The sequence below is a fragment of the Perca fluviatilis genome, chromosome 23 (genome assembly GCF_010015445.1).
Source record: "Perca fluviatilis chromosome 23, GENO_Pfluv_1.0, whole genome shotgun sequence".
In the NCBI taxonomy this organism is placed as follows: Eukaryota; Metazoa; Chordata; class Actinopteri; order Perciformes; family Percidae; genus Perca; species Perca fluviatilis.
The window spans coordinates 19472685-19495362 of record NC_053134.1 but is presented as its reverse complement, the minus strand read 5'-3'; the positions used below and the strand labels follow the sequence as shown (position 1 = coordinate 19495362).

General features: G+C 40.7%; 3 protein-coding genes across 5 annotated transcripts; all 3 read right to left on the bottom strand.

Annotated features, from left to right (window-relative positions):
* Positions 1–39: 39 nt before the first annotated feature.
* On the bottom strand, positions 40–7761 carry LOC120553398 (hemicentin-1-like). Its single transcript, XM_039791747.1, has 13 exons — positions 7698–7761; positions 7464–7514; positions 7018–7266; positions 6673–6939; positions 5951–6247; positions 4994–5266; positions 4154–4402; positions 3801–4067; positions 2824–3069; positions 2366–2674; positions 917–1192; positions 562–810; positions 40–472 (listed from the first exon to the last, which is right to left on the bottom strand). The coding sequence occupies exons 1-13, from the start codon at positions 7744–7746 to the stop codon at positions 450–452; spliced, it is 2805 nt and encodes a 934-aa protein (XP_039647681.1). The 5' UTR covers positions 7747–7761; the 3' UTR covers positions 40–449.
* Positions 7762–12210: 4449 nt separating this feature from the next.
* LOC120553799 lies at positions 12211–16446 on the bottom strand. Of its 3 annotated transcripts, none has more exons than XM_039792512.1 (7): positions 16341–16446; positions 14729–14794; positions 14279–14545; positions 13882–14139; positions 12946–13194; positions 12739–12845; positions 12211–12498 (listed from the first exon to the last, which is right to left on the bottom strand). In XM_039792512.1, the coding sequence occupies exons 1-6, from the start codon at positions 16417–16419 to the stop codon at positions 12754–12756; spliced, it is 1011 nt and encodes a 336-aa protein (XP_039648446.1). In that variant the 5' UTR covers positions 16420–16446; the 3' UTR covers positions 12211–12498; positions 12739–12753. The 3 variants fall into 3 exon arrangements, with proteins under 3 accessions (XP_039648446.1, XP_039648447.1, XP_039648448.1); XM_039792513.1 differs by having other exon boundaries at positions 14279–14542; XM_039792514.1 differs by lacking the exon at positions 12946–13194.
* LOC120553798 (mitogen-activated protein kinase 12-like) lies at positions 16088–22213 on the bottom strand. Its single transcript, XM_039792511.1, has 12 exons — positions 21897–22213; positions 20914–21043; positions 20651–20709; positions 20451–20562; positions 20205–20234; positions 19632–19679; positions 19424–19538; positions 19254–19325; positions 18959–19038; positions 18379–18457; positions 18111–18284; positions 16088–17583 (listed from the first exon to the last, which is right to left on the bottom strand). The coding sequence occupies exons 1-12, from the start codon at positions 22013–22015 to the stop codon at positions 17519–17521; spliced, it is 1083 nt and encodes a 360-aa protein (XP_039648445.1). The 5' UTR covers positions 22016–22213; the 3' UTR covers positions 16088–17518.
* Positions 22214–22678: the final 465 nt, after the last annotated feature.

Sequence of the window (22678 nt, the reverse complement as noted above, 5' to 3'; positions counted from 1 at the left end):
GACATGGGTGATGAATTAGCACTAGGCATTCAGAAAAAGTAAATTAGTTCCTTGTTTATTAAGCATAATAGTGCATAGTGTTTGGCAAGACAAATGGAAATACATCATGAAAGAAAACGAGATTAGCCTTGTGTAATTTAAAACCTGAAAAACGTATCACTCAAGCACACAATCCATATATCCTTTCTCTATATCCGTTTATAATCTTGTTCAGGGTCACCAAGAGGTTGGAACCTGTCCCAGCATGGAAGTCAGGAAAACACCCTATTCAGGGCACCAGTCCATCATCACAGTCACAGTAAATGATGCTTGAGCAAATACAGCCTTAGTGTCATTAATAAAAAAAGATTACCAAACTATAACTGTAATTAAAAGATTACCAAACTATAACTGTGCTCAGAGCATTTGCAATTTGGGACAATGTAGTTGAACAATGTTCTTCCAGTGTCTTAACATCCACACCAGTGAGGATCTGCAGTGAAAAAAAACAACATAAATACGAGTCATATAACCTCTATAAAACTATGTCTAAACACACTCCAACCTCCAAAAACAGCCTACCTGAGACACTGAGCGTCTGGTTGACAGCCGCCGTCTTCCCGGTGAATGTGTTCTCAGCCTGGCAGCTGATGGACTCTTCGGAAACTTGGCGGTTCACGGTGATGTCAACCCCGCTACCGGTCACAGTCTTCCCGTACAAGGTCCACGTAAAGCTGCAGGAAGGGGTGCACTCGGCGGAGCACGTAAAGCTCGCTGTGACCCCGATTTCGAGAGCATCTGGTCCTTTAATCATCACGTTCCTAGGCCCATCTGCAAGACGAGAGCCACAAATACAAGCATTAGCGGACGTGCAGAAAAGTCAATCAGTCTTTTTAAGTGGAATCATTTCTTCCTTCGACCGCTGATATTTGCTTACCAGGCACCACCGCTGTGGTCTCAGCTGTTCTGTTTTTCTTTGTCGCCGGGTTGAATGCCGTACAGGTGAGGGTGTCCTCGTATGGAGGTGTTACAGGCGTGAAGAGTATGGAGGCATTTGTAGCCAGGAGCGAGCCTCGGTAAAACCAGTTGATGGAGCAGGCGGGGAAGCAGTCAGTTAGACACTGCAGCTCTGTTGTGGATCCAGGCAGAGTGAACATCATCTCACCCACCGGCTCTTCGTCGGGTTTCACAATCAGCGCCTCATCTGGCCCATCTGGGTGATAACACAATGTATCGAATAATGGTACTGATCGGTTGGTAGTCAACGCATTCAGTTAACCAGTACCTTCAAGAAATGTTTTGGCATTTTAGGAAGATTGAAATGAGAAGATTATTACCACTCTCATGTTTGAACGCTAAATATTAGGACTGGGGCGATATGCTTTTGTCCCGATTCGATTCTTTCACCATACATGGGTGCCGATTCCATTTGTATTGCGATTTTCATTTATTGTGATTCTAGAAGTATTGCGATTCGATAGTATTGAGTATTGGGATTTTCTTTTCCTCCTTGAACAAAAACAAAAATTGAATAAAACACTTCTAGAGACAATACATCAAGAGACATTTCTAAAAACTGATATTTTCCTAAAAAGAATGTGCATCACATTGTCAGTCAGTCAGTCTGACTTCATTTGTAAAGAAGTACATAACATGAATTTTCCGCTTTTTCTGCTTTGGGTCTGTTTTGCCGGAAAAGGATATGATGTAGTCACCGTCAGCGGTACCGTATAAACAAAAAATATTTAGGTGAATCACTGGTAAAAAAAATAATAATCAATTCTAGGGAAAATAATCTATTTTTAAAATTGTCACCAAAAAATCATGATATATATATATATATATATATATATATATATATATATATATATATATATATATATATATATATATATATATATATGCTAAATATGAAGCTATGGCTAGCAGCCAAATGAATTCGAAGGCAAAAATCTTGTTTCTTCGATCTGTAGAATCTGATTTTGCGGAGGGTTATGTGCTGGACTAATTCTCGGCCTGGAGCAGCGACTTCCTGCAGTCCAGGCTGAGTACCTGGCATCTTCACGGTTGAATAATAATAATAATAATTTATACTTTATTAATCCCGCAAGGGGAAATTCCAATGTTTTTACACACATTACACACAGGTCTGAATTACACACACATCCTCAGAACCTATACATGCACTAATGGAGAGATGTCAGAGTGAGGGAGCTGCCCATGGAAAGGCGCTCCGAGCAATTGGGGGTTCGGTGCCTTGCTCAAGGGCAGCTTGGCAGTGCCCAGAAGGTGAAAAGAGCCTGGCAAGTCCCTGCTTCCAGCCAAGAAAAACTAACAGTGAACAGGATGACAAGTGCATTGAGTTTCCTGACCCTGCTATACTCACATATTACTTGCATCAGGTAGCCAAAAGACAGGATGGGGGTTCCACCCACAACTGCTACCAGTGGGTTGGTAGTGAGGTTCCCAGTCTCCACTACCAAACATTTGTATACCCCTTCATCGTCTCGCAAGAGAGAGCTGAAGGTGATCGTGGCGTTGTCAGGGGAGAAATGCACTACGTCAGAGACTGGCATTTGCCGTCCGTTCTTGAGCCATGAGATGGAGGCTGGATCCTGGGGGCCAACGCACTGCAGAGAGAAAGGCTCGCCTGCAACCGGCAGGGCCTGGGAGCTGGGGCGCACTGAGAATGGGTCTGTGCAGAAAGAATATTAAAATAGAACATAAGTGACAGCAAAAGTGAGGAATATTGCTAGTTTACTATGTTTACATCATAAAATATAACTCAAACCAATGCAAAATCTGTTAAAACATCAGGTGGGATATGCAATATCACAGACTCACCAATGACAGTGAGGTTCTTGGTGGCGCTGATAGTGGCGTGAGACACATTGTTGGTTGCCTCACAGGTTAGAGGCCCAGTTTTAGGGTAGTCGCTAACCGTGATCTGCAGCTGATCGCCCTCGTAAGTCTTCCCCATGAACGTCCAAGTGAACACACAGGACGGAGTACATGTGACATAGCATGTGTATGTGTACGTTTTTCCAATTGCCACGGCACTGTCACCAGCGATGTTAATGTTGAATAAACCTACAGAAGGAGATGACAGGGGACCCTTGGATGTATCATGCTCGTTTTACAAGGTTACAGCAAAGTGTGGGCAATCAAAATGTCATAAAATTCAGATAATGCATCAATGTCATTTATAGATTATTTCTATCGCACGAGTGTAGTAAATTGCAATTAGGGTCATGAGGGCCATAAAACTGGAAAAAGTTAAATGGGTGAAGCGTTTTTACCCATTCTTGTTTCTATTTCATCTTGAAACTGTATCCTCAGTGTTACTTAACACAGCAGGACGGGACTCTCCCGGATGATGATGTAACAGTCCTATAGGTTTATGTAATGGCCACCAGTATGAAGCAGTTTCTGAGAAATCATGTTTTGTCCATAATTTTGCATGGCGGACGGTTCTAAAAACTACAATACCCATTCATTTTGGCTGCTGTTGCCATGAAGAAAAGGCCATTCAGAGGTGTGAATAACAGCGGTAGCAAATTCAATATGCTTGTGGCTGAAATGCTTTAGTTTTGAGTTTAATGTAGAGTCCTAATAAGCTTCTACCTTCTTTTTTTATGTACACAGGCTTGTGTCTTTTGCTTTTTAATAAAATAGCTGTAGAAGTGCTCACGAAACATTATCTATGGGGGAAAATGAATGGTACTTTCGCTTCCAGAATCAATGGCGTCTGAAATAGCTGCTCCCATTTCACAACTCTTTTGATTGTTGATTCTCATCAGAGGTTACTTTCTTTCACGTACTTGCCACCTGCAGCTGCCGAGCCCTATAGATGTAGAGATTTGAGGCGGTGTCCTGGGCCTTACAGATCAGAGTTTCAGAGCCAACAAAACTAGCAGGAGGAGTGACAGAAATGGTGTTGCCCTGTGCAGTACTGAACGTCTCCCAATCCCAGCCAACGGTCCAGGAGTAGCTGCAGGACGGGTAGCAGTCAGCTGAGCAGGTAAAGTTGGAAGTGACTCCTGCAGTCAGAAAGGCTGGACCGCTGATCTGTATGTTTGATGGTCCAGCTGAAAAGTTGGAAATTGGTTAAAGGCATTCCTCCTTAAAAAAAAACGTATAAGCTTGAATACATTTTTTTTTTTGCACTTATTACCTATCACTAGCAGCGTCTTTTGTGCAGTGACTGATATTCCTGTAGCTGGATTGAGTGCAGTGCAGGTCAGGTTTTGTGTTGGCAGTAGTTCCTCAAAATGCAAGATGAGATTGGAGCCCTGATAGGTCAGATTACCCCTGGTCCAGGTGAACTGGCATGTCGGGTGACAGCTGGCTGAGCACTGGAAATCATATGCCATTCCTACAGTCATTACATCGAGCCCACTGATCACCACCGAAGACGGCCCGTCTGCGGTTAGAGGGGGAACAGATGGATAAACAGATAAGCCTCTTTAAAAGTGGCATTAATTCACTATTTGACTTTTTCTTGTTTAACAAGGAAAAGTCATTTGCCAATAAAGAAATAGATACAAAATACTCAAATAGGCGTGCGTGAAAGCTATTACTCATATGTGGCTTGCACATAAATTTACATTATGATCCATTACTTGTAGACATTTCATTTGTTGCATGAATTTAACTTAATTTAAGGGGAGACACTGCAGGGAAATAGGGAAAGTATTTGACCAACAAATATCAACATGAAGCTTCCCCAGTTGATTACTTACATTAACATCATCTTTTGTTTTTTGAAACATGTACATGGTAATATCCAAATGAGGCATTAACTATTGCTAATTTGTGGTGAATTTAGGAGAAATGTACAGGCGCAAATAGACAAAGTGTTGTGAAATAAACACCTATAATATGTACTTTGGAGTTTTTTTCCCCCCACTAGTCTGAAAGAAGACATTTTATGGAAGAAAAATAGCCCCAAAACTCAAAATCTCTAATGTCTCCCGTTAAGTGTACATTTGACTGATGGCCCTTGCATACTCACAGTCAACTTGCATCTTGTAGCCAACAGACTGGATGGGCTCCCCCCCCTCTGCCACCACGCAATAGTATAAACCTTCATCTGTCTGCAGGAGAGGACTGAAGGTGACTGTGGTGTTGTCAGGGGAGAAAAGCACTCGTTCAGATGCTGCCATTGGCTGTTTGTTCTTCAGCCATGTGATGGAGCCTGGGTTCTGAGAGCCAACACACTGCAGAGAGAAAGACTTGCCTGCCACTGGCAGCGGGGTCTGGGAGCTGGGGCTCACTGAGATGGGGTCTGTACAGGGAGAATATTCAAAACACTGAGTGAGCAGTAACATAAGATAAGAAAAGATAAGATACGATAGACTTTATTGATCCCACACCGGGGAAATTTCCTTGTTACAGCAGCTCAAAAAAGAAATTCACACACATCAGAACAACTGATAAACCGTGCAATAACAAATGTGACTGTGCAATATTGTAAAGACATTTTATTATCTAATAGTTATTCTCTTTACTTATATTTATTTATTGTTGGTTTATCTGGGTCTTGAACTTTCCCCCCTATCCCTTCCTGCTGCAACAGTGTGAATTTCCCAATTGTAGGATTTTGAAACTTGCATCTTGAAAAAGACAAATACACATTAAATGGGAATAGGAAAAAACATACAAAAAGCATTATAAGAAATAGAATAAGTGTAATAATAATAATAATAATAATAATAGTAATATGTACACTATAATTAATGGAATTGTTGGGTCTTTGTAAATTATAGTGTGGTCTAGACCTACTCTATAAATACTTGTCATACTATAAATAAAATTGAATTGAATTAAAACTATAAACACCCGTTTTATATACAGGCAGAAATCAAATATAAAAAAAGATGAGATGAACATTAAAGACTTGATGCGATGACCTCATATCATTTATTTTTTTTAAATGACAAAATCAAGGTGCGAGCAATATCAGACTCACCGATGACTGTGAGGTCTATAGTGGAGGTGATAGTGGTGTCAGTCAAAACGTTTGTTGCCTCGCAGGTCAGAGGCTCAATTTTAGAGTAGTCACTGAAAGTGATCTGCAGGTGACTGGCAAACTTTGTCTTCTCCCCCTGATGCAGGATGGGTATCTGGATCTGGTCCCCATAGAGAGTCTTCCCCATGTACTGCCACGCAAAGTTGCAGGACGGGACGCACGTGGCTTGGCATATGAACACGTACTGCTTTCCCATCGTCACTGTACTGTCCCCAATAATGCTGATGTCAGATGTGCCTAAAGAAGGAGTTTGTGGGGAAATAGGTTTGAATGTATTGTGCTCATTTCACAAATCACACCATGAATTCAATCAAAAGTGTTAAAAATGTTGTCAACGCAAGGTCCATGTACGTTTTAAAGATCTTGTGACTGCATCTCACAGCCTTCATCAGCAACTAGTTTTATTTTTGGGATTAAACACAGAAAGTCCATTTGTCACATGCTTGAATGTAGTGTGACAGCAGCAGTAACATGCAAGTAAACTATTTTGAACCAACATTTTAAATCAAACAATTTCACTGGCTTCCATCATGTAGAACCAAACTGCTTTAACAGTAAGCACACATATTTTATCTCATGCAATCTAACCCGTGGGGGTCGACTTCTAATGTAAGCTACTTATTGATTGTTATTTCTCAATCGAGGTGGGTTCTTCCACATACTTGCCACCGGTAGCGACACAGTCGTAGAGATGAACAGATATGAGATGGTGTCCTGAGCCTCACAGATCAGACTTTCACTGAGGACAGTACTGGCAGCTGGAGTGACAGAAATGGTGTTGCCCTGTGCACTACTGATCGGCTCCCGTTCCCAGACAACGGTCCAGGAGTAGCTGCAGGACGGGTAGCAGTCAGCTGAGCAGGTAAAGATGGATGCAACTCCGTAAGTCAGAAAGGCTGGACCGCTGATCTGTACGTTTGATGGTCCAGCTGAGAAAAATAGATTTGGTTAAAGAGTGTGCCGCTGAGGGGAAGTCATGAATTTGAATTCACTATGGTCATTCATACCTGTCACTTGCAGCGTCTTTTGGACAGAGGCAGACCTCCCTGTTGCAGGGTTGACCACTGTGCAGGTCAGGGTCTGCGTTGGCACTCTCTGCAGCAGCCGCAGGCTCAGCTCAGGCCCCTGAGTGGTCTCGTTACCTCTGGTCCAGCTGTACCTGCAGTCCGGGTAGCACTCCGCTGTGCACTGGAAACCATATGGGATTCCCACTGACACTACATCCACCCCGTCAATCTCCAGGGAGGATGGCCCGTCTGCAGGGGCAAGTAGAACAGATAAGACTTCACTTTTTTTTTTTTCAATTTAAGAACATTCAAGGAAAGTGAAGCTTTTGAATGAAGACTGTGATGTATAACACAGGAGGAAGATCAGAAAAGAACAAAGAAAGTTTGTTCTTAAACATTTTTAATGTAGTAGTTATGGGTCAGAATCAGAATCAAAAGGATCTTACATGAAATTTCCCCCATAGTTCCACTGTTCTCACTTTCACTGGCAGAAAATCCTTGGATATGAGAAAAGAGAATACATTATCATTCATTTTCTGGCAGCTTATACAACATGAAAAAAAAAAAGTAATGTAATTAAATCTTCATTAAAAATGTCTAAAATGATGAGCATTTAACTCATTCTGCTAAACCGCTGAGTAATGCGATCAGATGAGGATCCAGCGGGACGGCCCTCTTACCTGCCAGGCAGGTGAGAAACAGCAGCAGACAGGCGGAGTGAGGATCCATGGTTCTGCAGACAGTCTGAACTGTCCACTGTCTCATAACCATCCACACTCTTATAATGCACGGCTGAAAAGGCCTCGCCCACTGTTATCACTCGCTCATACAAAACACAGACAACAAATGACCTAATGTTACTGGCAAAGTCAAAGGAGTGCAGCATGTAGGTTATCAGCTGGCTTTATTCTCTGCACAGGGTGTGCATGCAAGCAGCCGACATACAGTTTTGTGTGGTTTGGACTTCTCTGGGTTGTGGTTTCTTTTGTGCCTGCACACCTGATCCTAGTCAGACAATGTGGCTCTCTCTGTTTTTCATATCGGCCTGTGGTTGCAGATGTAAAGATAGACTCAATTTATCACAAAATCTTGATAGTATACAACTCCAGAGAGACCTGCCTGCCAGATCTGATATGTTTTACTGTTTTCTTTGTGGTTCTGTTCATGTATTTACCTTTACATAGTTCCTCTACTGTATGCTGTCGCTGTGGCAGGTCAAAGCTGTGCTGCTTGTGACGTTCATGTTGTTTTCAACCACTTCTGATTGCAATTTGCCCCCCCGTCATATGAACTTAAGCATTTTGTCTCTACTAATGTGATGATGAGTTGACTGATTGGGATTTCTTTTTTGCCATTTGGTGGCAGCAGAAACAAAGTAAACACAACCTTTGTATATGGGCAGGGGGGGGGGGGGATACCTGGCACTTTGGCTGCTAAATGCTGCGCTAAGTCACCAGCTAGTCTCTAACTGTCTGCTGTCTGGTGCTGAGCAGGCAGTGTGCAGTGGGTTGTTAGTGACGTTTCACTGAAAACAGCCTGCTGTGGGCAAAAATAACACTGTGAGCCATATGGATATGTACAGTAATAGCTTTATTCATTAGTTTTTGTTGTTGTTGCCTTCAGCAACAGGATGAGGAAGACCAAATATTTGACATTTTGTTTCCTAGTGACTCAAGTAATAACAGTTTTGAAATAAAGTAATTTTTTTGGGCATAAGTTGTCAAACGTGGTGCAATAGAATCTGCTAATAAGGTGAAAAAGTTATTTCCCCCCCACCTAAGAGCTGATGTTTTTGGTTCGGTTTGTTTGGTTTGTTTGTCTGTCAGCAGGATTATGGAAAAAACTGCTATTCATGAAACTTGGTGGAATGGTGTAGCACTGACCAAGGAAGAACCCATTCAATTCTAGAGTGGATCCGAATCATGGGGAAGATACACAAAATATGTTTAACTTTTGTTAACATTGTGATATAGGGGATTTGTGCTGCATTCATGTGTAGTAAGAATAATCAGAGAAAATGTAAAATTCACACTGCATTAACATTGTGGGCTAGGGCATGCCTTGGCGGAGGTCTGCATTTTCCAAATGCCCTTCTAGTTTGAATTGACACTGTTTAACTCAGGAGGCGAAATAAGTTGATCCAGTGACTGTCCACTGAATGCACACCGGCTCTCTAAGATATACATAATAGTTATACTCAGTGGTGGAATGTATCTGAGTTCATTTACTCAAGTACTGTACTTAAGTACAAATGTTGAGGTACTAATTACTTTACTTGAGTCTTTTCTTTTCATGCCACTTTCTACTTCTACTCCACTACATTTCAGAGAGAAATATTGGACTTTTTACTCCACTACATTTATCTGACAGCTTTAGTTGCTAGTTACTTTACACATTAAGATGTCTGCACTGTGGTGTATTTGGTAGCGATGCTGTAATGTTGTGTTGAGAGGAATCCGCTGAAGCTGTTTCTTGATTATAAAGGTTTATCAAAGAATTCAGCATCAATTTACAAGCTCTGAAGAGCCCGGAGAGCGACAGTTTTCCAATTCTCCAATGGTCACTCTGAGGTTCTTTGTGTGAAGGACACATGTCTATACTTCATAAATTGGGTGGGATCAATAATTGACCAATGGCTACAAGCCAACTGGCCTTCTTTTCAACAAAGACATTTCTAACTTGGGGCCCCACTGATAACGCTTTCCAGATGTTTCCTGTGGCCCTTTTCCTATAGAAGTGTGAGAGGGTTCATTTGAGTCCTCATACATATAGATAGTTCAGATATAGCTTAAATACAAGTTATAGAATGTGCAGATACAATAAGATGATAATATACTTCAGCACACAAAACACATTACAGTTTATAAAATCTGATGTTTTATTATAAATTAAACTACCCAACAATATAAGGGCCTACAAGTCCAGCTGAAACGATCAGACGAATAAACACAGAAACAGTTTGGATCGTTTCCAGTTTCTAAAATGTGAGTTTTTGTTGTTGTTGTTGTTGTTGTTGTTGTTGCATTGAGTACTTTTACTTTTAATACTTTAAGTACATTTTCCTAAAGATACTTACATACTTTCACTTAAGTAACATTTTAAATGCAGGACTTTTACTTGTAACAGAGTATTTTTACAGTGACGGTATTAGTACTTTTACCTAAGTAAGGAATACTTCTTCCACAGCTGGTTATACTATTAGCTATGTTTTTATTTTCTAATAGAGAATGAACTTTGACTTGTGACTCCCAAACTGGGTCTCTCGTATATTAGTAGAACCTTTTGCGTAGAAGATTTTTTTATTTCTCTACATTTGATCAATATATCAGTTACTGTCAGAGTCCCTTTAGTAGTGGTTTAGAAGGGGTTTGCACGGCCTCTTTGTTTAATCAAAGAAAACAGCAGTACAAACCACAGTGGAGCACTTCTCAGAAAGTGTTTGTCAGTGGACTGATATGAACCCTGGGTGTGTCCTTAAACTGTCACTGCGATTTGCCAGCATAAGATGACCGCAAACACGTACCTGAAGTGTGCAGAGCATTGAACTGAACTTACATTTAGATTGCATTTTAACACATAAGAATCTTTTTTTTTAAGATTATTTTTTGGGCATTTTAGGACCTTTATTATACAGGACAGCTGAAGATGTGAAAGTGGGAAGAGAGATGAAATGACATGCAGCAAAGGGCCTGCAGGTCGGAAGTTGACCCTGCGGCCTGCTGCGACAAGGACTGAGCCTTTGTACATGGGGCTCTACCAGGTGAGCTCTACAGGCGCCCCATTGTTAGTTCTTTTTAATTAAATGCTCTTTGGCTGGTTGGAAATGAGCCTTCTCGTTAAGAGTGATCCCACTGGTCCCATTTATTAATCACGGATCTGTAAAGTCAACAACTTATTCAACGCATCATCGCTTTTGCCTTTTTGGTTGGTTATGTGAATTATCATGATGAATTGGAAAATTCATAAACCCAATTGCTTTATCACAGACAATTGGTTAAAGGACTTTATGGATTTGCTGTCAATGGAACGGGCTGCATCAGCCCTCTATGAATTTGATAGAGGAGATGAAGGACCCTGGATCTTTATAAGACTATACTTGGAAAAAACAACAGACACACACACACACACACACACACACACACACACACACACACACACACACACACACACACACACACACACATACCCATTGTGTTGTATGTGTATGTGGCTTGTGATTGTCTTATCAGAAAAGAAAAACGTTAATCGCAGATCTCAGTGGTGTACCATCACCATCCAACCTGCAGGTGGAGCCAGGACTGAATCAAGGAGCATCACATCAATTTATCAAATCATCAAACATTCTCACTAGACTGCCAGTTTAAAGCCACTTCACACACCCACACACAGTCGTTGTCACTTGTTTAGCCCGATCAGACCTTATCTCAGGACTGTGTGGTCGTGTACAATCTATGCTTGGTTGACATCTCCCTCGCTCTCCTGTCAGTTTGAACGCACTCGTTAGAGTGGAACTAATCACGGCTTTATGATTTGCATCAGTTCATTTAGGCTTAGTGACTATAGTTCAATTCCCAGCATAGCTCCACCCAAACAACCTGCGCAGAGGTCTAACTGAAAACACCTGTGTCTGGTCCTCAAGTATGGAAACCACTGTTGCAAGTCAGTGGTGGAAGAAGTATTCAGATCCTGTTCTTAAAGTAAAAGTACTAATACCACTCTGTAAAAATACTCTGTTACAAGTAAAAGTCCTGCATTGAAAATGTTTCTTAAGTAAAAGTATGTAGGTATAATCAGGAAAATGTACTTAAAGTATATTAAATGTAAAAGTACTTAATGCAGAAAAATCCTCACATTTTGGAAACTGGAAACGATCCAAACAGTTCTGTCAATCAACTAAGTGTTTGAGAGTGAAGTGTTTTCAGCTGGACTTGTAGGTATGTATATTGTTGGGTAGTTGAATTTATAATAAAACATCGTATTTTATAAACTAGTGTTAAAAAACTTTTGTGAAAGTGGCGAAGAAGAAAATGGCCTGAAATTAAAAGACTTGAGTAAAGTACAAGTACCTCAAATTTGTACTTAAGTACAGTACTTGTGTAAATTTAATTAGTTACATTCCACCATTGTTGCAAGTATAAGATGTTGTGTTTGTACATCTTTTGTAACTGAAGAAAAAGTGTCTGAGTCTTGTGGTAAAAGTCATCGTTTTATTTATGTATAGATTACATTTCAAATGTATCAATGTGGAAGAATCTTCCACATATCTTCACAACTCCTCAGTTCCAACATCCCATATGCACACTTCGATGACCAAGTGCTTTTCCACGCCTCGTACTAGAAAGTGCAAACAGGGGTTCAGCCCACTGTCAACACGAATGGAAAAGGATAGTATGCAGCGTGAGATAACCGGTACATGAGTCATTAATTCTCCACAATTCACCGACCTTTCTTCATCACACATTCAATCTGAGAAAGAAAGATCTGACAGACAGAAACAAAGGCAGAGAGAAATTAGTTTTAAAATGGTAAGAACAATAAGTCTTTACCTGCTATTACAGCTGCAATAATTGCACAAAATGATAAGAAATAAAATAAAACAAACTACAAATAAATATGAATAATAGAAGTAATGTAGTAAGACCCATGCACTTACATTTTTAAAAAGCAACTAAAAATAAAAATGTTGCTGGGATCATACAACTCTACAATATTAACCCTAACCTGTCTGCAGCTGGATCACATCAGTGTGAAGGCACCAGAAATGATGAAGGCCAGCAGCAGCACAGCTAAGGTCGCTTCAGGACGAGTGGACAGGTTGCGATCTGACCCTGAACACGAGAAAAAAGAAGAAAAAAAAACAGGTTAAGTAACAGTATACACAAGTGTTACTATGATGTACTTTTATAAACCATTTTATGGCTCCTCCACCTGCTATTTGTACAGTCTTTACGGCTGTAGCTGTCCTCCTTGAAGCTGTGTTTTGTGCCTCACACCTGAGAGTGACAGATTTAAGCGGATAATCCACCGCTATCTCAATCACGTTGCCCCTCACAGTCTGGCTGTCCACAGACGACACGTAGCGACAAGAAGGCAGACATTCAGCAGTGCACACAAACTTGTGCTTTTTTGCAATTTCTATTACATCGGGGCCTTTGATCTGAACCTCAGATGGACCAGCTGTAAGAAAGATAGTGAGGCTAGATCATTGTTGAGAAAGAAATTGTACAATCAATTTTGTGCAAAGGCTTTCAGATGATCTAATGTTCATTCAGTTGTCTGTCCCTATTAGCTAACTTGTAGTTCGTTCACTAAGGTATAGTTTGACATTTTGGGAGAAGCGTATTTGCTGTCTTGCAGAAAGTTAGATAAACTGTATAAACATGACAGTTGTATTAATGACAACCTTTATATTTATTTATTCCCCAGATAAGCAGCAGGTTAGCTAAGCTTAGCATAACAACTGGAAACAGGGAAACAGCTAGCCTGGTTTGGAGAAAGAAATAGTACGGGACATAACCCCCCATAAATTCACAACTTGTCGTTCCACTTGGATTTTTTGTACAGTTTAAACAATAAATAAGCTTTAGAAGTTCTGGTAGTGTCTGATGTTTCCAGTCCTTATGCTATGCTAGGCTAAGCTAAGCTAAACGGCTACCGGCAGGAGCTTCATATTTCCCAAACAAATATGAGAATGGTATACATTTTCTCATCGAACTTTTGGCAAGAAAGCAGGTAAGCGTATTTCACAAAATGTCAAACTATTCACATAATGCTTAAAACTAGCTATGAATCCGGGCCCCTCTTTTATGAATAAAACAATTTGACTGGAAAGGTGTTCTCTCCAGGTTTGGGACCTTTACTTACAGGCTACAGCTATGTTCCGAGTAGCAGTGTCAAACAGCCCAGACACACTATTGGTAGCTTTGCAAATGAGCATTTTGGAGTTGTCCATCTCCTGAGGAGTGACTGAAATAACATTCCCTTGACCACCTATCCATGGGCCTTTATCTGTCTTCCAGGCATAGATACAAGATGGCCGACAGTAGGCATGACAACTGTAGGTGTGGCTCACTGATGGATTCATTAGATCGGGGCCTGTGATGGAAACATTGGCAGGTCCAGCTAAGGTGAAAAAGACAAATAGAGTCATTAAAAGGGAAAGACATTCACAAAGTACAGAAGTTATAAATACAGGCCAGTCTTTCATAAACAAACCCTAACAATGTCTTGTTTAAAAATCAAGAAAAGGGCTATCACTTACCTAACACTTGCAGTTGCTTTGTTGTCGTCGCAGTTAGCCCTGTATCTTCAACTGTGGCTGTACATGTCACTGTTAAGGCCTCCACCCAATTGTTAACAGTGAAGGCTAGCACATTGCCCTGACCCTGGGCAATCTGTCCATCCAAAGACATAGAATAGCTACATGCAGTTTTCATCATCAGGCAGTTGGAAAAACATTCAACGCTGCTTGGCACGCCCACAGTGACGTAGTCCGGACCAACAATTTTACAGCTGATTTTCACTGCTTCTGGAAATGTCACAATTACCACTATAATCGAGTGTTCACATTTCTTTACAGTCATAAATCATACCAAGATATTACAGAATTGAATGAAATTAAATAATTTATTTAGCATCTGGACATTAACATTGATAAAGATAGCATCTTTAATTTAGGTTTTATTGTTTATTTGAATAGAAAACCGCTTACCCTCGTTGTCGTCATCGTCATCTAGTCCAGGGGTCTCTTCATCTGAAGACAGTACTGGCTGAAGGCCTATACGGTCATTGAAAACATATTTCATTTTTATCTTAAACATCAGCATTAAGCATCAAAGTCCATTCCTCTCCTCGGGAATACTATTTTGATTTAACAATCCCAACTCAAGTCCACTTACTTCTTTTTTCCAGAGCTTTCAACCGTATCAAATAGTCTTCATCAGTGAAAGGAGTTTGCTCAGTTGTCATGAAGATTGTTGAAAGCTACTAAGTGGACTTTAAGTTTGGATTGTTTGGTCAAACTATTATTTCCAAGGTCAATAATGAACTTTGATGCTTGATTTTTAAGCTAACACGGACGCAAAGTCGCGGCTCTGAATAAAATTATTAGCAACTGAGCAAGTCAATAGATTCATCCCGATAAAACTGAGTGACCATATCACACAGTCTTCATCAGCAGATGGTGTGATATGGTCAAAAGCTTAGGCAAAAGACAATAAATGGACCTTTATTTGGATTTTCTTGTCGAACATCTTGGGAAATTTAACAATCCAGCAGTGGTGGAAGAGGTATCACATCCTTAACTTAAAGATAGGCTATGTAACTTATCAAAGAAGAAATAACATTTCTGTTAAAATTAAAAGTGAAATTCATAAGCAATAAAACACCCCCTGCTCGATTGAATACACTCAGGCATTTTGCTGCTACAGCCTTACTAAGTCTGGCATGACCAGTAACTTATTTTGGCTAATATTAGCTTGCATTAGCAAACTTTACATACTGTGCAACTTAGATTTGTCTGCTAACTTCATAACTCCTTTTTATTCGCGTTACCAATAAACTACGCTTTAGTATTTACCATTATCTTATAATTCTAACTTGTGACTAAAGTAAGAATTGTTTAGCAAACGTTACATGGGCTTGCAATACACAATGCCACCATGTAAAATATACCTCATTATACGTAGAAATACAGCATTCAGTAAAGTGAAAGTACAGACATATTATGAGCAAAATATACCTAAAATATCATAACTAATAGCACTCATTTCACAGGAAATAAAATGTGTGTTTAGTATGTATTATATTATTGGATTGGAAGTAGCATTTTACTGTTTTAGGTGGCTGAGGTGGAGCTGATTGTAACTACTTCATATAGTGTTGTGTATTTAAATCTACAACAATGTTTCATAATTTAAAAGCTGATATTTTTTTATGTAAAATCTTCATCTTCAAAGTAACTAGTAACTAGAGCTTTCAATTACATGTAGTGGAGTAAAAAGTACAATATTTTCTTCTGAAACGTAAAGGACCAGAAGAAGTATCTTAAAATGGAAAAACTCAAGTGAAGTAAGTACCGCAAACATTTACTGCAGTTCATGATTTCATTACATCACATTTATACATTTATCACATCACATTTATAGCAGGTAATATACACAAAGTAAGGAGTTTTCCAAGTAAAACGCAGTAAAAGGTTTTCCCAACAGCCTTTAAAATCAGTACGGCAGCACTCACACACTGTGCCAAAGGACTAAATTATCCCAACTAAAACTCTGACTCTGCCACTGGTATTTTTGTTCAATAGGAAAATCATGTATTACCTGCCAGAAACAGCAGCAACAAAAGCCTGCTGAGGTTTGAATGTCCTCCGTATTGTTTAGATTTGTAGGTATTCTCCATTTTTCCGTATGAATCTGAAGTGTAAAGCTACCAGGAAACAGAGAACTGGCCCTGCATAGTCAGTCAATATTAGCAGGCAAACAGCTCTTATCAGAGATATCTGAGGAGAAACATATATGCCTTCTCAGTCACTCTAATGAGAAGTGCATTGCTGTTAATTGATGGCAGATCAAAGTCCGTAGAATGTGTTTAGAAGGAGGTTTCACCCTGAGTGACTCTTTGCAGATTTTGCTCAGTAGCAAAAAAAAATTATTTACATATCTTTACTGGTAAATCCAGGGTCAGTTTCCCAGATGATATGGGAGTCCATGGAGAAAGCTCAGATGCAAAAGAGGAAAAAGTTCAGAGCAGCAGTGCTCCCGTCTTAGGGCTCCAGGCTCAGAGCCAGTTTAAGGGGAGTGTTTTGGAGTTTGTAGGATGGTGTAATGGTTTAGAGACGGACCCAAATGTGGAAATGTCACAAGTCTGATTACTGTAAAAGGAAATGTGTCCTGAACAAATATGGAATTCATATTTTTTTTTAAAACACACATACATACAACAAAATCTAACATGGCATCGTCATAACTCAGCTCCACCTAAAATAAACTGTGAGACTAAAAGTCATTTCTGTTGGCCCCATTTTCATTCACAATTTTTTTTTTTATCGTTACATGAAGATACATTGTTTGTGGGACATGCAGTAGTTAATATGACATTATTCACTTCTTCATTCCCAGCTTCAACCTTGGTACTGTTCAATGGGTGACCTCGCCCACAGCTCCAGAAATGCCGCCATTATCAGAATAAATCAAAGAGCAAACAGACAAAAGAAAACAGCTACATAATGGATAGACTGACTTTAAGGAAGAAGTCACAGTTAGTGTAGAATTTGACCATGTTATCTATGGATGATGGATACATAATCTGACACACACACACTCACACACACACTAAAACACAACTGAGCCGCTTAACAACTGAGAAAATCACATTTATTCATTCAGACTAATAATATCCATTACTCCTACACAAACACAACAAAGTCAACAAGAACATAATATTTTTGGGTGCGTGTGTATGTTTGTGTGACGTGTGCAATATTGTGTGCATGTGTGCCTTAAAGTGACGTCTGTCTGGAGTCCCTGGATGGCCTGAAGGTCAGTATCTCTGTGAAAGTGTGACCTGTACAAACACAAAAGACAGGAGTATGCATCGTCCATTCTAAATCATGTCTGTGTCCTACTTTCACATCCACGTTCAACACCTTCGCCTTCACCTCCAAACTGCATTCCTCTTCTGCTACCTTTCCAGTTGTACATATAATAAACGGCGCCTGCTGTGTATTACTACATGTTAAGATCTTCACTGACCTCTTCTGGCAAACAGCAGGTACTGTGACAACACAGAACACTGGCGATCTGAATTTAGGCTGAATATTAGCAAAACTAAATGTCCCTTAAAGGAGAATAAAGCTTTAAATGGGTGTGTTTCAGGTGCCCCTTTTAGTTCTGTTTTCAACTTCCTGAGGGAAATATCTGACTCTTTAGCAGCTAAATGCTCCACTGTCTTTACCAGCTAGATGCTAACTTTGTTTCACTTTAGTGTAGTTTGTCACTACAAGCAACACCTTTCAAATTCCACATAGTCTCTTGACCCATTGTTGGCATAAACCATTGTAAATGTAAACCGGCCTCTCCCCTCTCTCTTACGTTTCCACTGGTCCAGCGGCAGGTCTGTGTTGTCCATGGTCTGGTCGTAGGGCAGCGCCTCAGTCTCCTCCTCGGCATCTCTGAACTCGCTGAAGAAAGGCAGCTCGAGCGCCTCCGAGGCACTCACCCTCTGCTCAGGGTCCAGGAGCAGCATCTTTTCCAAGACACACACTGCTGTGTGTTGCAGATATACATGTCAAGGTCAGCATGACAGAGACCAGTGCGCCAACACCAGGGCAAACTGGAGAATAGATAGATCGTTACGTACCATTTGAGCTAGCTTTGGAGAAAAGAGAGAGCAAATCTTTCTTTGGCACTTTTGGTAGACTTCTGATGTAGTTTTTGGCCTGTCGAGAGAGGAAGTGGAGAGAAGCATGACAAAGGTTGGTAAACTAAGGGATTTCCATAAGTCACAGAGAAGTTAGGTATGGATAGATTTTATTCTTCTACCTTTTATCTTTATATTGACCATTTTATAGCTAAATATACAGTTTTCACTGACACACAAATGATTCAATGATTTTTTATTAAAACTAAAGTATTTAGTTATGTGTGAAAATAATTAGAATTTAGTGTTTCAAATATACTGAGCAAACATGAATGGATGGTTATGGAGCAGAAGTGGTTTGAGAAGTTTCTATGGACATTCTGGTTCTTCTTTGTATGATTAAAATGCTGTCAAACTCACTATTGGAATGCACTGACAACTAGGAAAGCAAAATGACGACAGCCGCTGTTCTCTTTGAGGTTTTGAGGGAGCAGACTGCAAAGTCTTTACAACCACCTTTCAAATCTTTACATCCAGTGTGTGCATCGAGCGCATCTTTAATATGCCTGGTACGACTTACATCTTGGCTCTGTAGCTTCACAACAAAGTCAGCAGCTGGGGTTCCTGTAATCTTCATGATTTCTCTGAGCTGGTCCAGGTCTGGCAGTAGCTTTGGTCAAGTATCAACTGTTGCATGGATGGATTTTTTTTTCCCTTTCAAAAATTAGCTTTCTATTCAGCTTATGATGCTAGTGTGATCAACATGATTGAAAACAGCAATTCGACAATGAAAACAGCAATTAAATGATGAGGTATGACACAATCGGTGCAAGACAAAACCAAGCCAAGCCAGCGTTGGTGACAGTTAAGGATACGATCGCTTCCTTTGAACAGCGGCTTTCCCAGCAGCATCTCTGCCATAATACAACCCGCCGACCAAATATCCACTGCAACAGAGAGCAAAAATCAGCTTTGTTGTTATGAAATGGGTCTCTTTGCCTTTTTTTCTGCACACCCGTTCACACAAAATGTTAGGAGAGTTTACCGGTTTGTGTGTAGTGCATCCAGTTGAGGATAACCTCGGGTGCTCGGTACCAGCGTGTCACGACGTAGCCGGTCATTTCTGCGTCGGCCTGCCTCGCCAAGCCAAAATCAAGAATCTGAAAGAGGGGAAAGAAAAATAAGTGTAACATGGAAATGTGTAGGTGTATGGGATGTTCACATTATGACGGCTTGATGTGAAGCTAGAGTACCTTTAGCTCACAGTCCGGGTTAATGGCTAAATTTCCAGGTTTGAGGTCCTGTGGGAAACAGAAATGGGAGACAAAGGAGATCAAGTAAGTGATAGGAGTTATCAGAAGACATTCGTAAATATAATTTTATAATAAAATCACTCCATTTTAATCATTTTACTTTTACTCCCAGGGCTGAATCCAGCCATTCAGAATGAATGTGACAATCCCAGATTTTCAAAATCAATTCATGCAAGTTATAGTAAAAGCTTTAAAACAAGCCGTTAACTGGGTGGGTGAAGTCAAAGATGTTCAGACATCTGGGACATTTCAGGATAAAATGAAATAGACAGCGTATCATTCTGTCTTGAGTTGAGGAACACATTCAAATGCACCACACACACACACACACACACACACACACACACACACACACACACACACACACACACACACACACACACACACACACACACACACACAAACAGAGCAAAGCTCCCTGTGTGGGAATCTCAGGATGAATGGGATTGAGTGTGAAAAAGAGCAAGAGCCCCACCCGAAGGCTCATAGCCTGAAAGGTCAAAGTTCACGTACCCTGTGGATGATCCCTGCAGAGTGGATATACTGAGGAGAGATGAGACAACATCAGCAACTTGGGCTCCACTCGCTGAAACAAGTGTATATGACCCTGACTTGGGTAACTAACATGGTAATCACATTCCCTTTTGAGTAAATAAGACATCATTTACACGTATTTACACTGCTCTGACAGAAACTGCATGTATGCTGGTGAAGGCAATGAGGAACATGCGTGTGACTGTGTTGGTTCGTGGTGTTCACCTTGAGTCCTCTCAGCATCTGATAGACGAGGAACTGCACCCTGTCTTCTGATAATCTCTCCAGCTTCATCAGCTTGCCGAGGTCAGTGCCCATGAACGGCATCACCAGGTAACTATGGTAACAGAAGGAGAGTCAGATCACTCCAGTGTAGTAACGAGCCTTTTATAGTCAGCAGTGAGCAGGAGCGCACGGGAACTTACAAGTCACGCAAGCGGTCCAATGCAATCTCAGCAGTGAAAACATCCAGCAGCCCAATGACCTGAACAGGAGAAATAAAAAATACAAATGAAATCTGATTCAAACATTTCCTTATCCAAAAGACCTCGAGGCAGTCATGTTGTAAATCCCCTTCTTAATATCCCTTCAGCCTGTCCGATCTGCTTCCACCTCACGCTGCAGTCTGGTTCCCTTTGTTTAAAAAAATCACACAAGATGCGTTAAAATACTTGGAGAGCGTTCTTACATTTTCATGCTTCATGTGTTTGAGGAGTCGCAACTCTCTGTACGCCCTTTTGGCAAAAAGTTTGGACTGGAAGGGCCGATGAAGTTTCTTGATGGCAACCTGCGTCCCCAGCCGGCGGTCCCATGCTGAACTGAAAAAGACCGATACAAAACAGGTTATATTTCACCCCTAAAAACACAATATTTGGGTCCAAATTCCATAACTTTTTGTTTTTTCACAGCAGGCATTTAACAAGTCTATAAGGATATCTACAGGTGTAATTAATAACATCTAAATGGAACAGGGCCTCTTGAATAATATCAATTACACCTGTGCCTTTCTTGCTATCATAAGTCACAATGTCTGCTGTGGGGGGGTGGGGGTGATTGAAGACAATGTAGTGGTGCATTCTATACACTTAACCCAGGCTCTTTGACTTCTTCCAACAATGAGAATGGGGAGGTGGGGGTGGGGGGGGCTCTTTGTTGACCCTCATCCATACAACACAATGCAAAGAAAGGCCCTGCAGAGCCAGCTGTGGAGAGACTGCTGACCAAAATATCCCACTAAAGCAGTGTAGCCTACTGCTGCTGCAGGAATATTATAAAATACTCAAGTACAAGTGAAAGTACTCAGCTAAAAATATACTTGAGTAAAATAATGTAAAATTGTCTCATTCAATTATCTAGACAGGGTAGGCTACTTTTTTACTTTCGCTTTATTGTTTCTTTCTTGTGCATTAGGAAAAGGTCTATTTCGATATTTAAAAAAAAAAGTATAATACTTAAAATACTCCTCTACTAAATACTTAAACATATCTACTTCTGTATTACCCCTGTAGCCTATTTAAGGCAAAGTAAAATACAAAAGAAGACGTGGTTTTGGATGACAATGCATTTGGTAAATCCGATTGTCCGACATGGCATTAAACACTGGCTCCAAATCAGCTGACACCAAAACTCAATCAATACTTCTCTGGGCTGTAAAGTTTGTGTTTAACTTACCACACAGTCCCATAGGCTCCTGTTCCGACCTGCTTCAGGTCCCGGTACCTCTCCGGAACCTCCCACACGGTTTTGTTGACCTCCTGCCGGTAGAAGCCCGTCCTGGACCGCAAAGCCATTCCCTAGCGACTGGACAAGGCTGAGGTCAGGATGTGCGTGGGTCCGCTCCGTCCTCTCATGAGAACCAAACCGAGATTCTTTTATTTTCAAACGCCCAAGACGCGCAGTCCGACCCGCACACTAGAGTTTGGTTGGGCACAAATTCCTCCGGATAAACCCAGCGGACAACTTGAGCGATTTGCAGGGTCGCCAGTTACACCCCCAACACACACACACACACACACACACACACACACACACACACACACACACACACACACACACACACACACACACACACACACACACACACACACAGACACATTGTTAATCATGGCTCCTGGTCGCCCAGGGCAGTCTATGGGTGTGTCTACAATGTGGGGGGAAAAAGCCACAAAACATCTGCCCACCCGAAGGTTATTATACCCCTATAATACTCCTGTAAAATCCCTATAATGTTCATGTAATATTCCTGCAGAGTAGGCAACCTAGCCTGTAACCTTACATTCATTCATGACGTTCAAGTCATAAAAGAATATCTCTCTATACTAGATAGATAGATCTTTATTGACATTATGCTCAGAGTACAATGAAAATCAGTTTCCCAGCTCTTCAGCAGTGTGCATAGAAATTGAATAAATACAACAAGAGTTAAGTAAATAGAACAAAAACAAATAGAGACA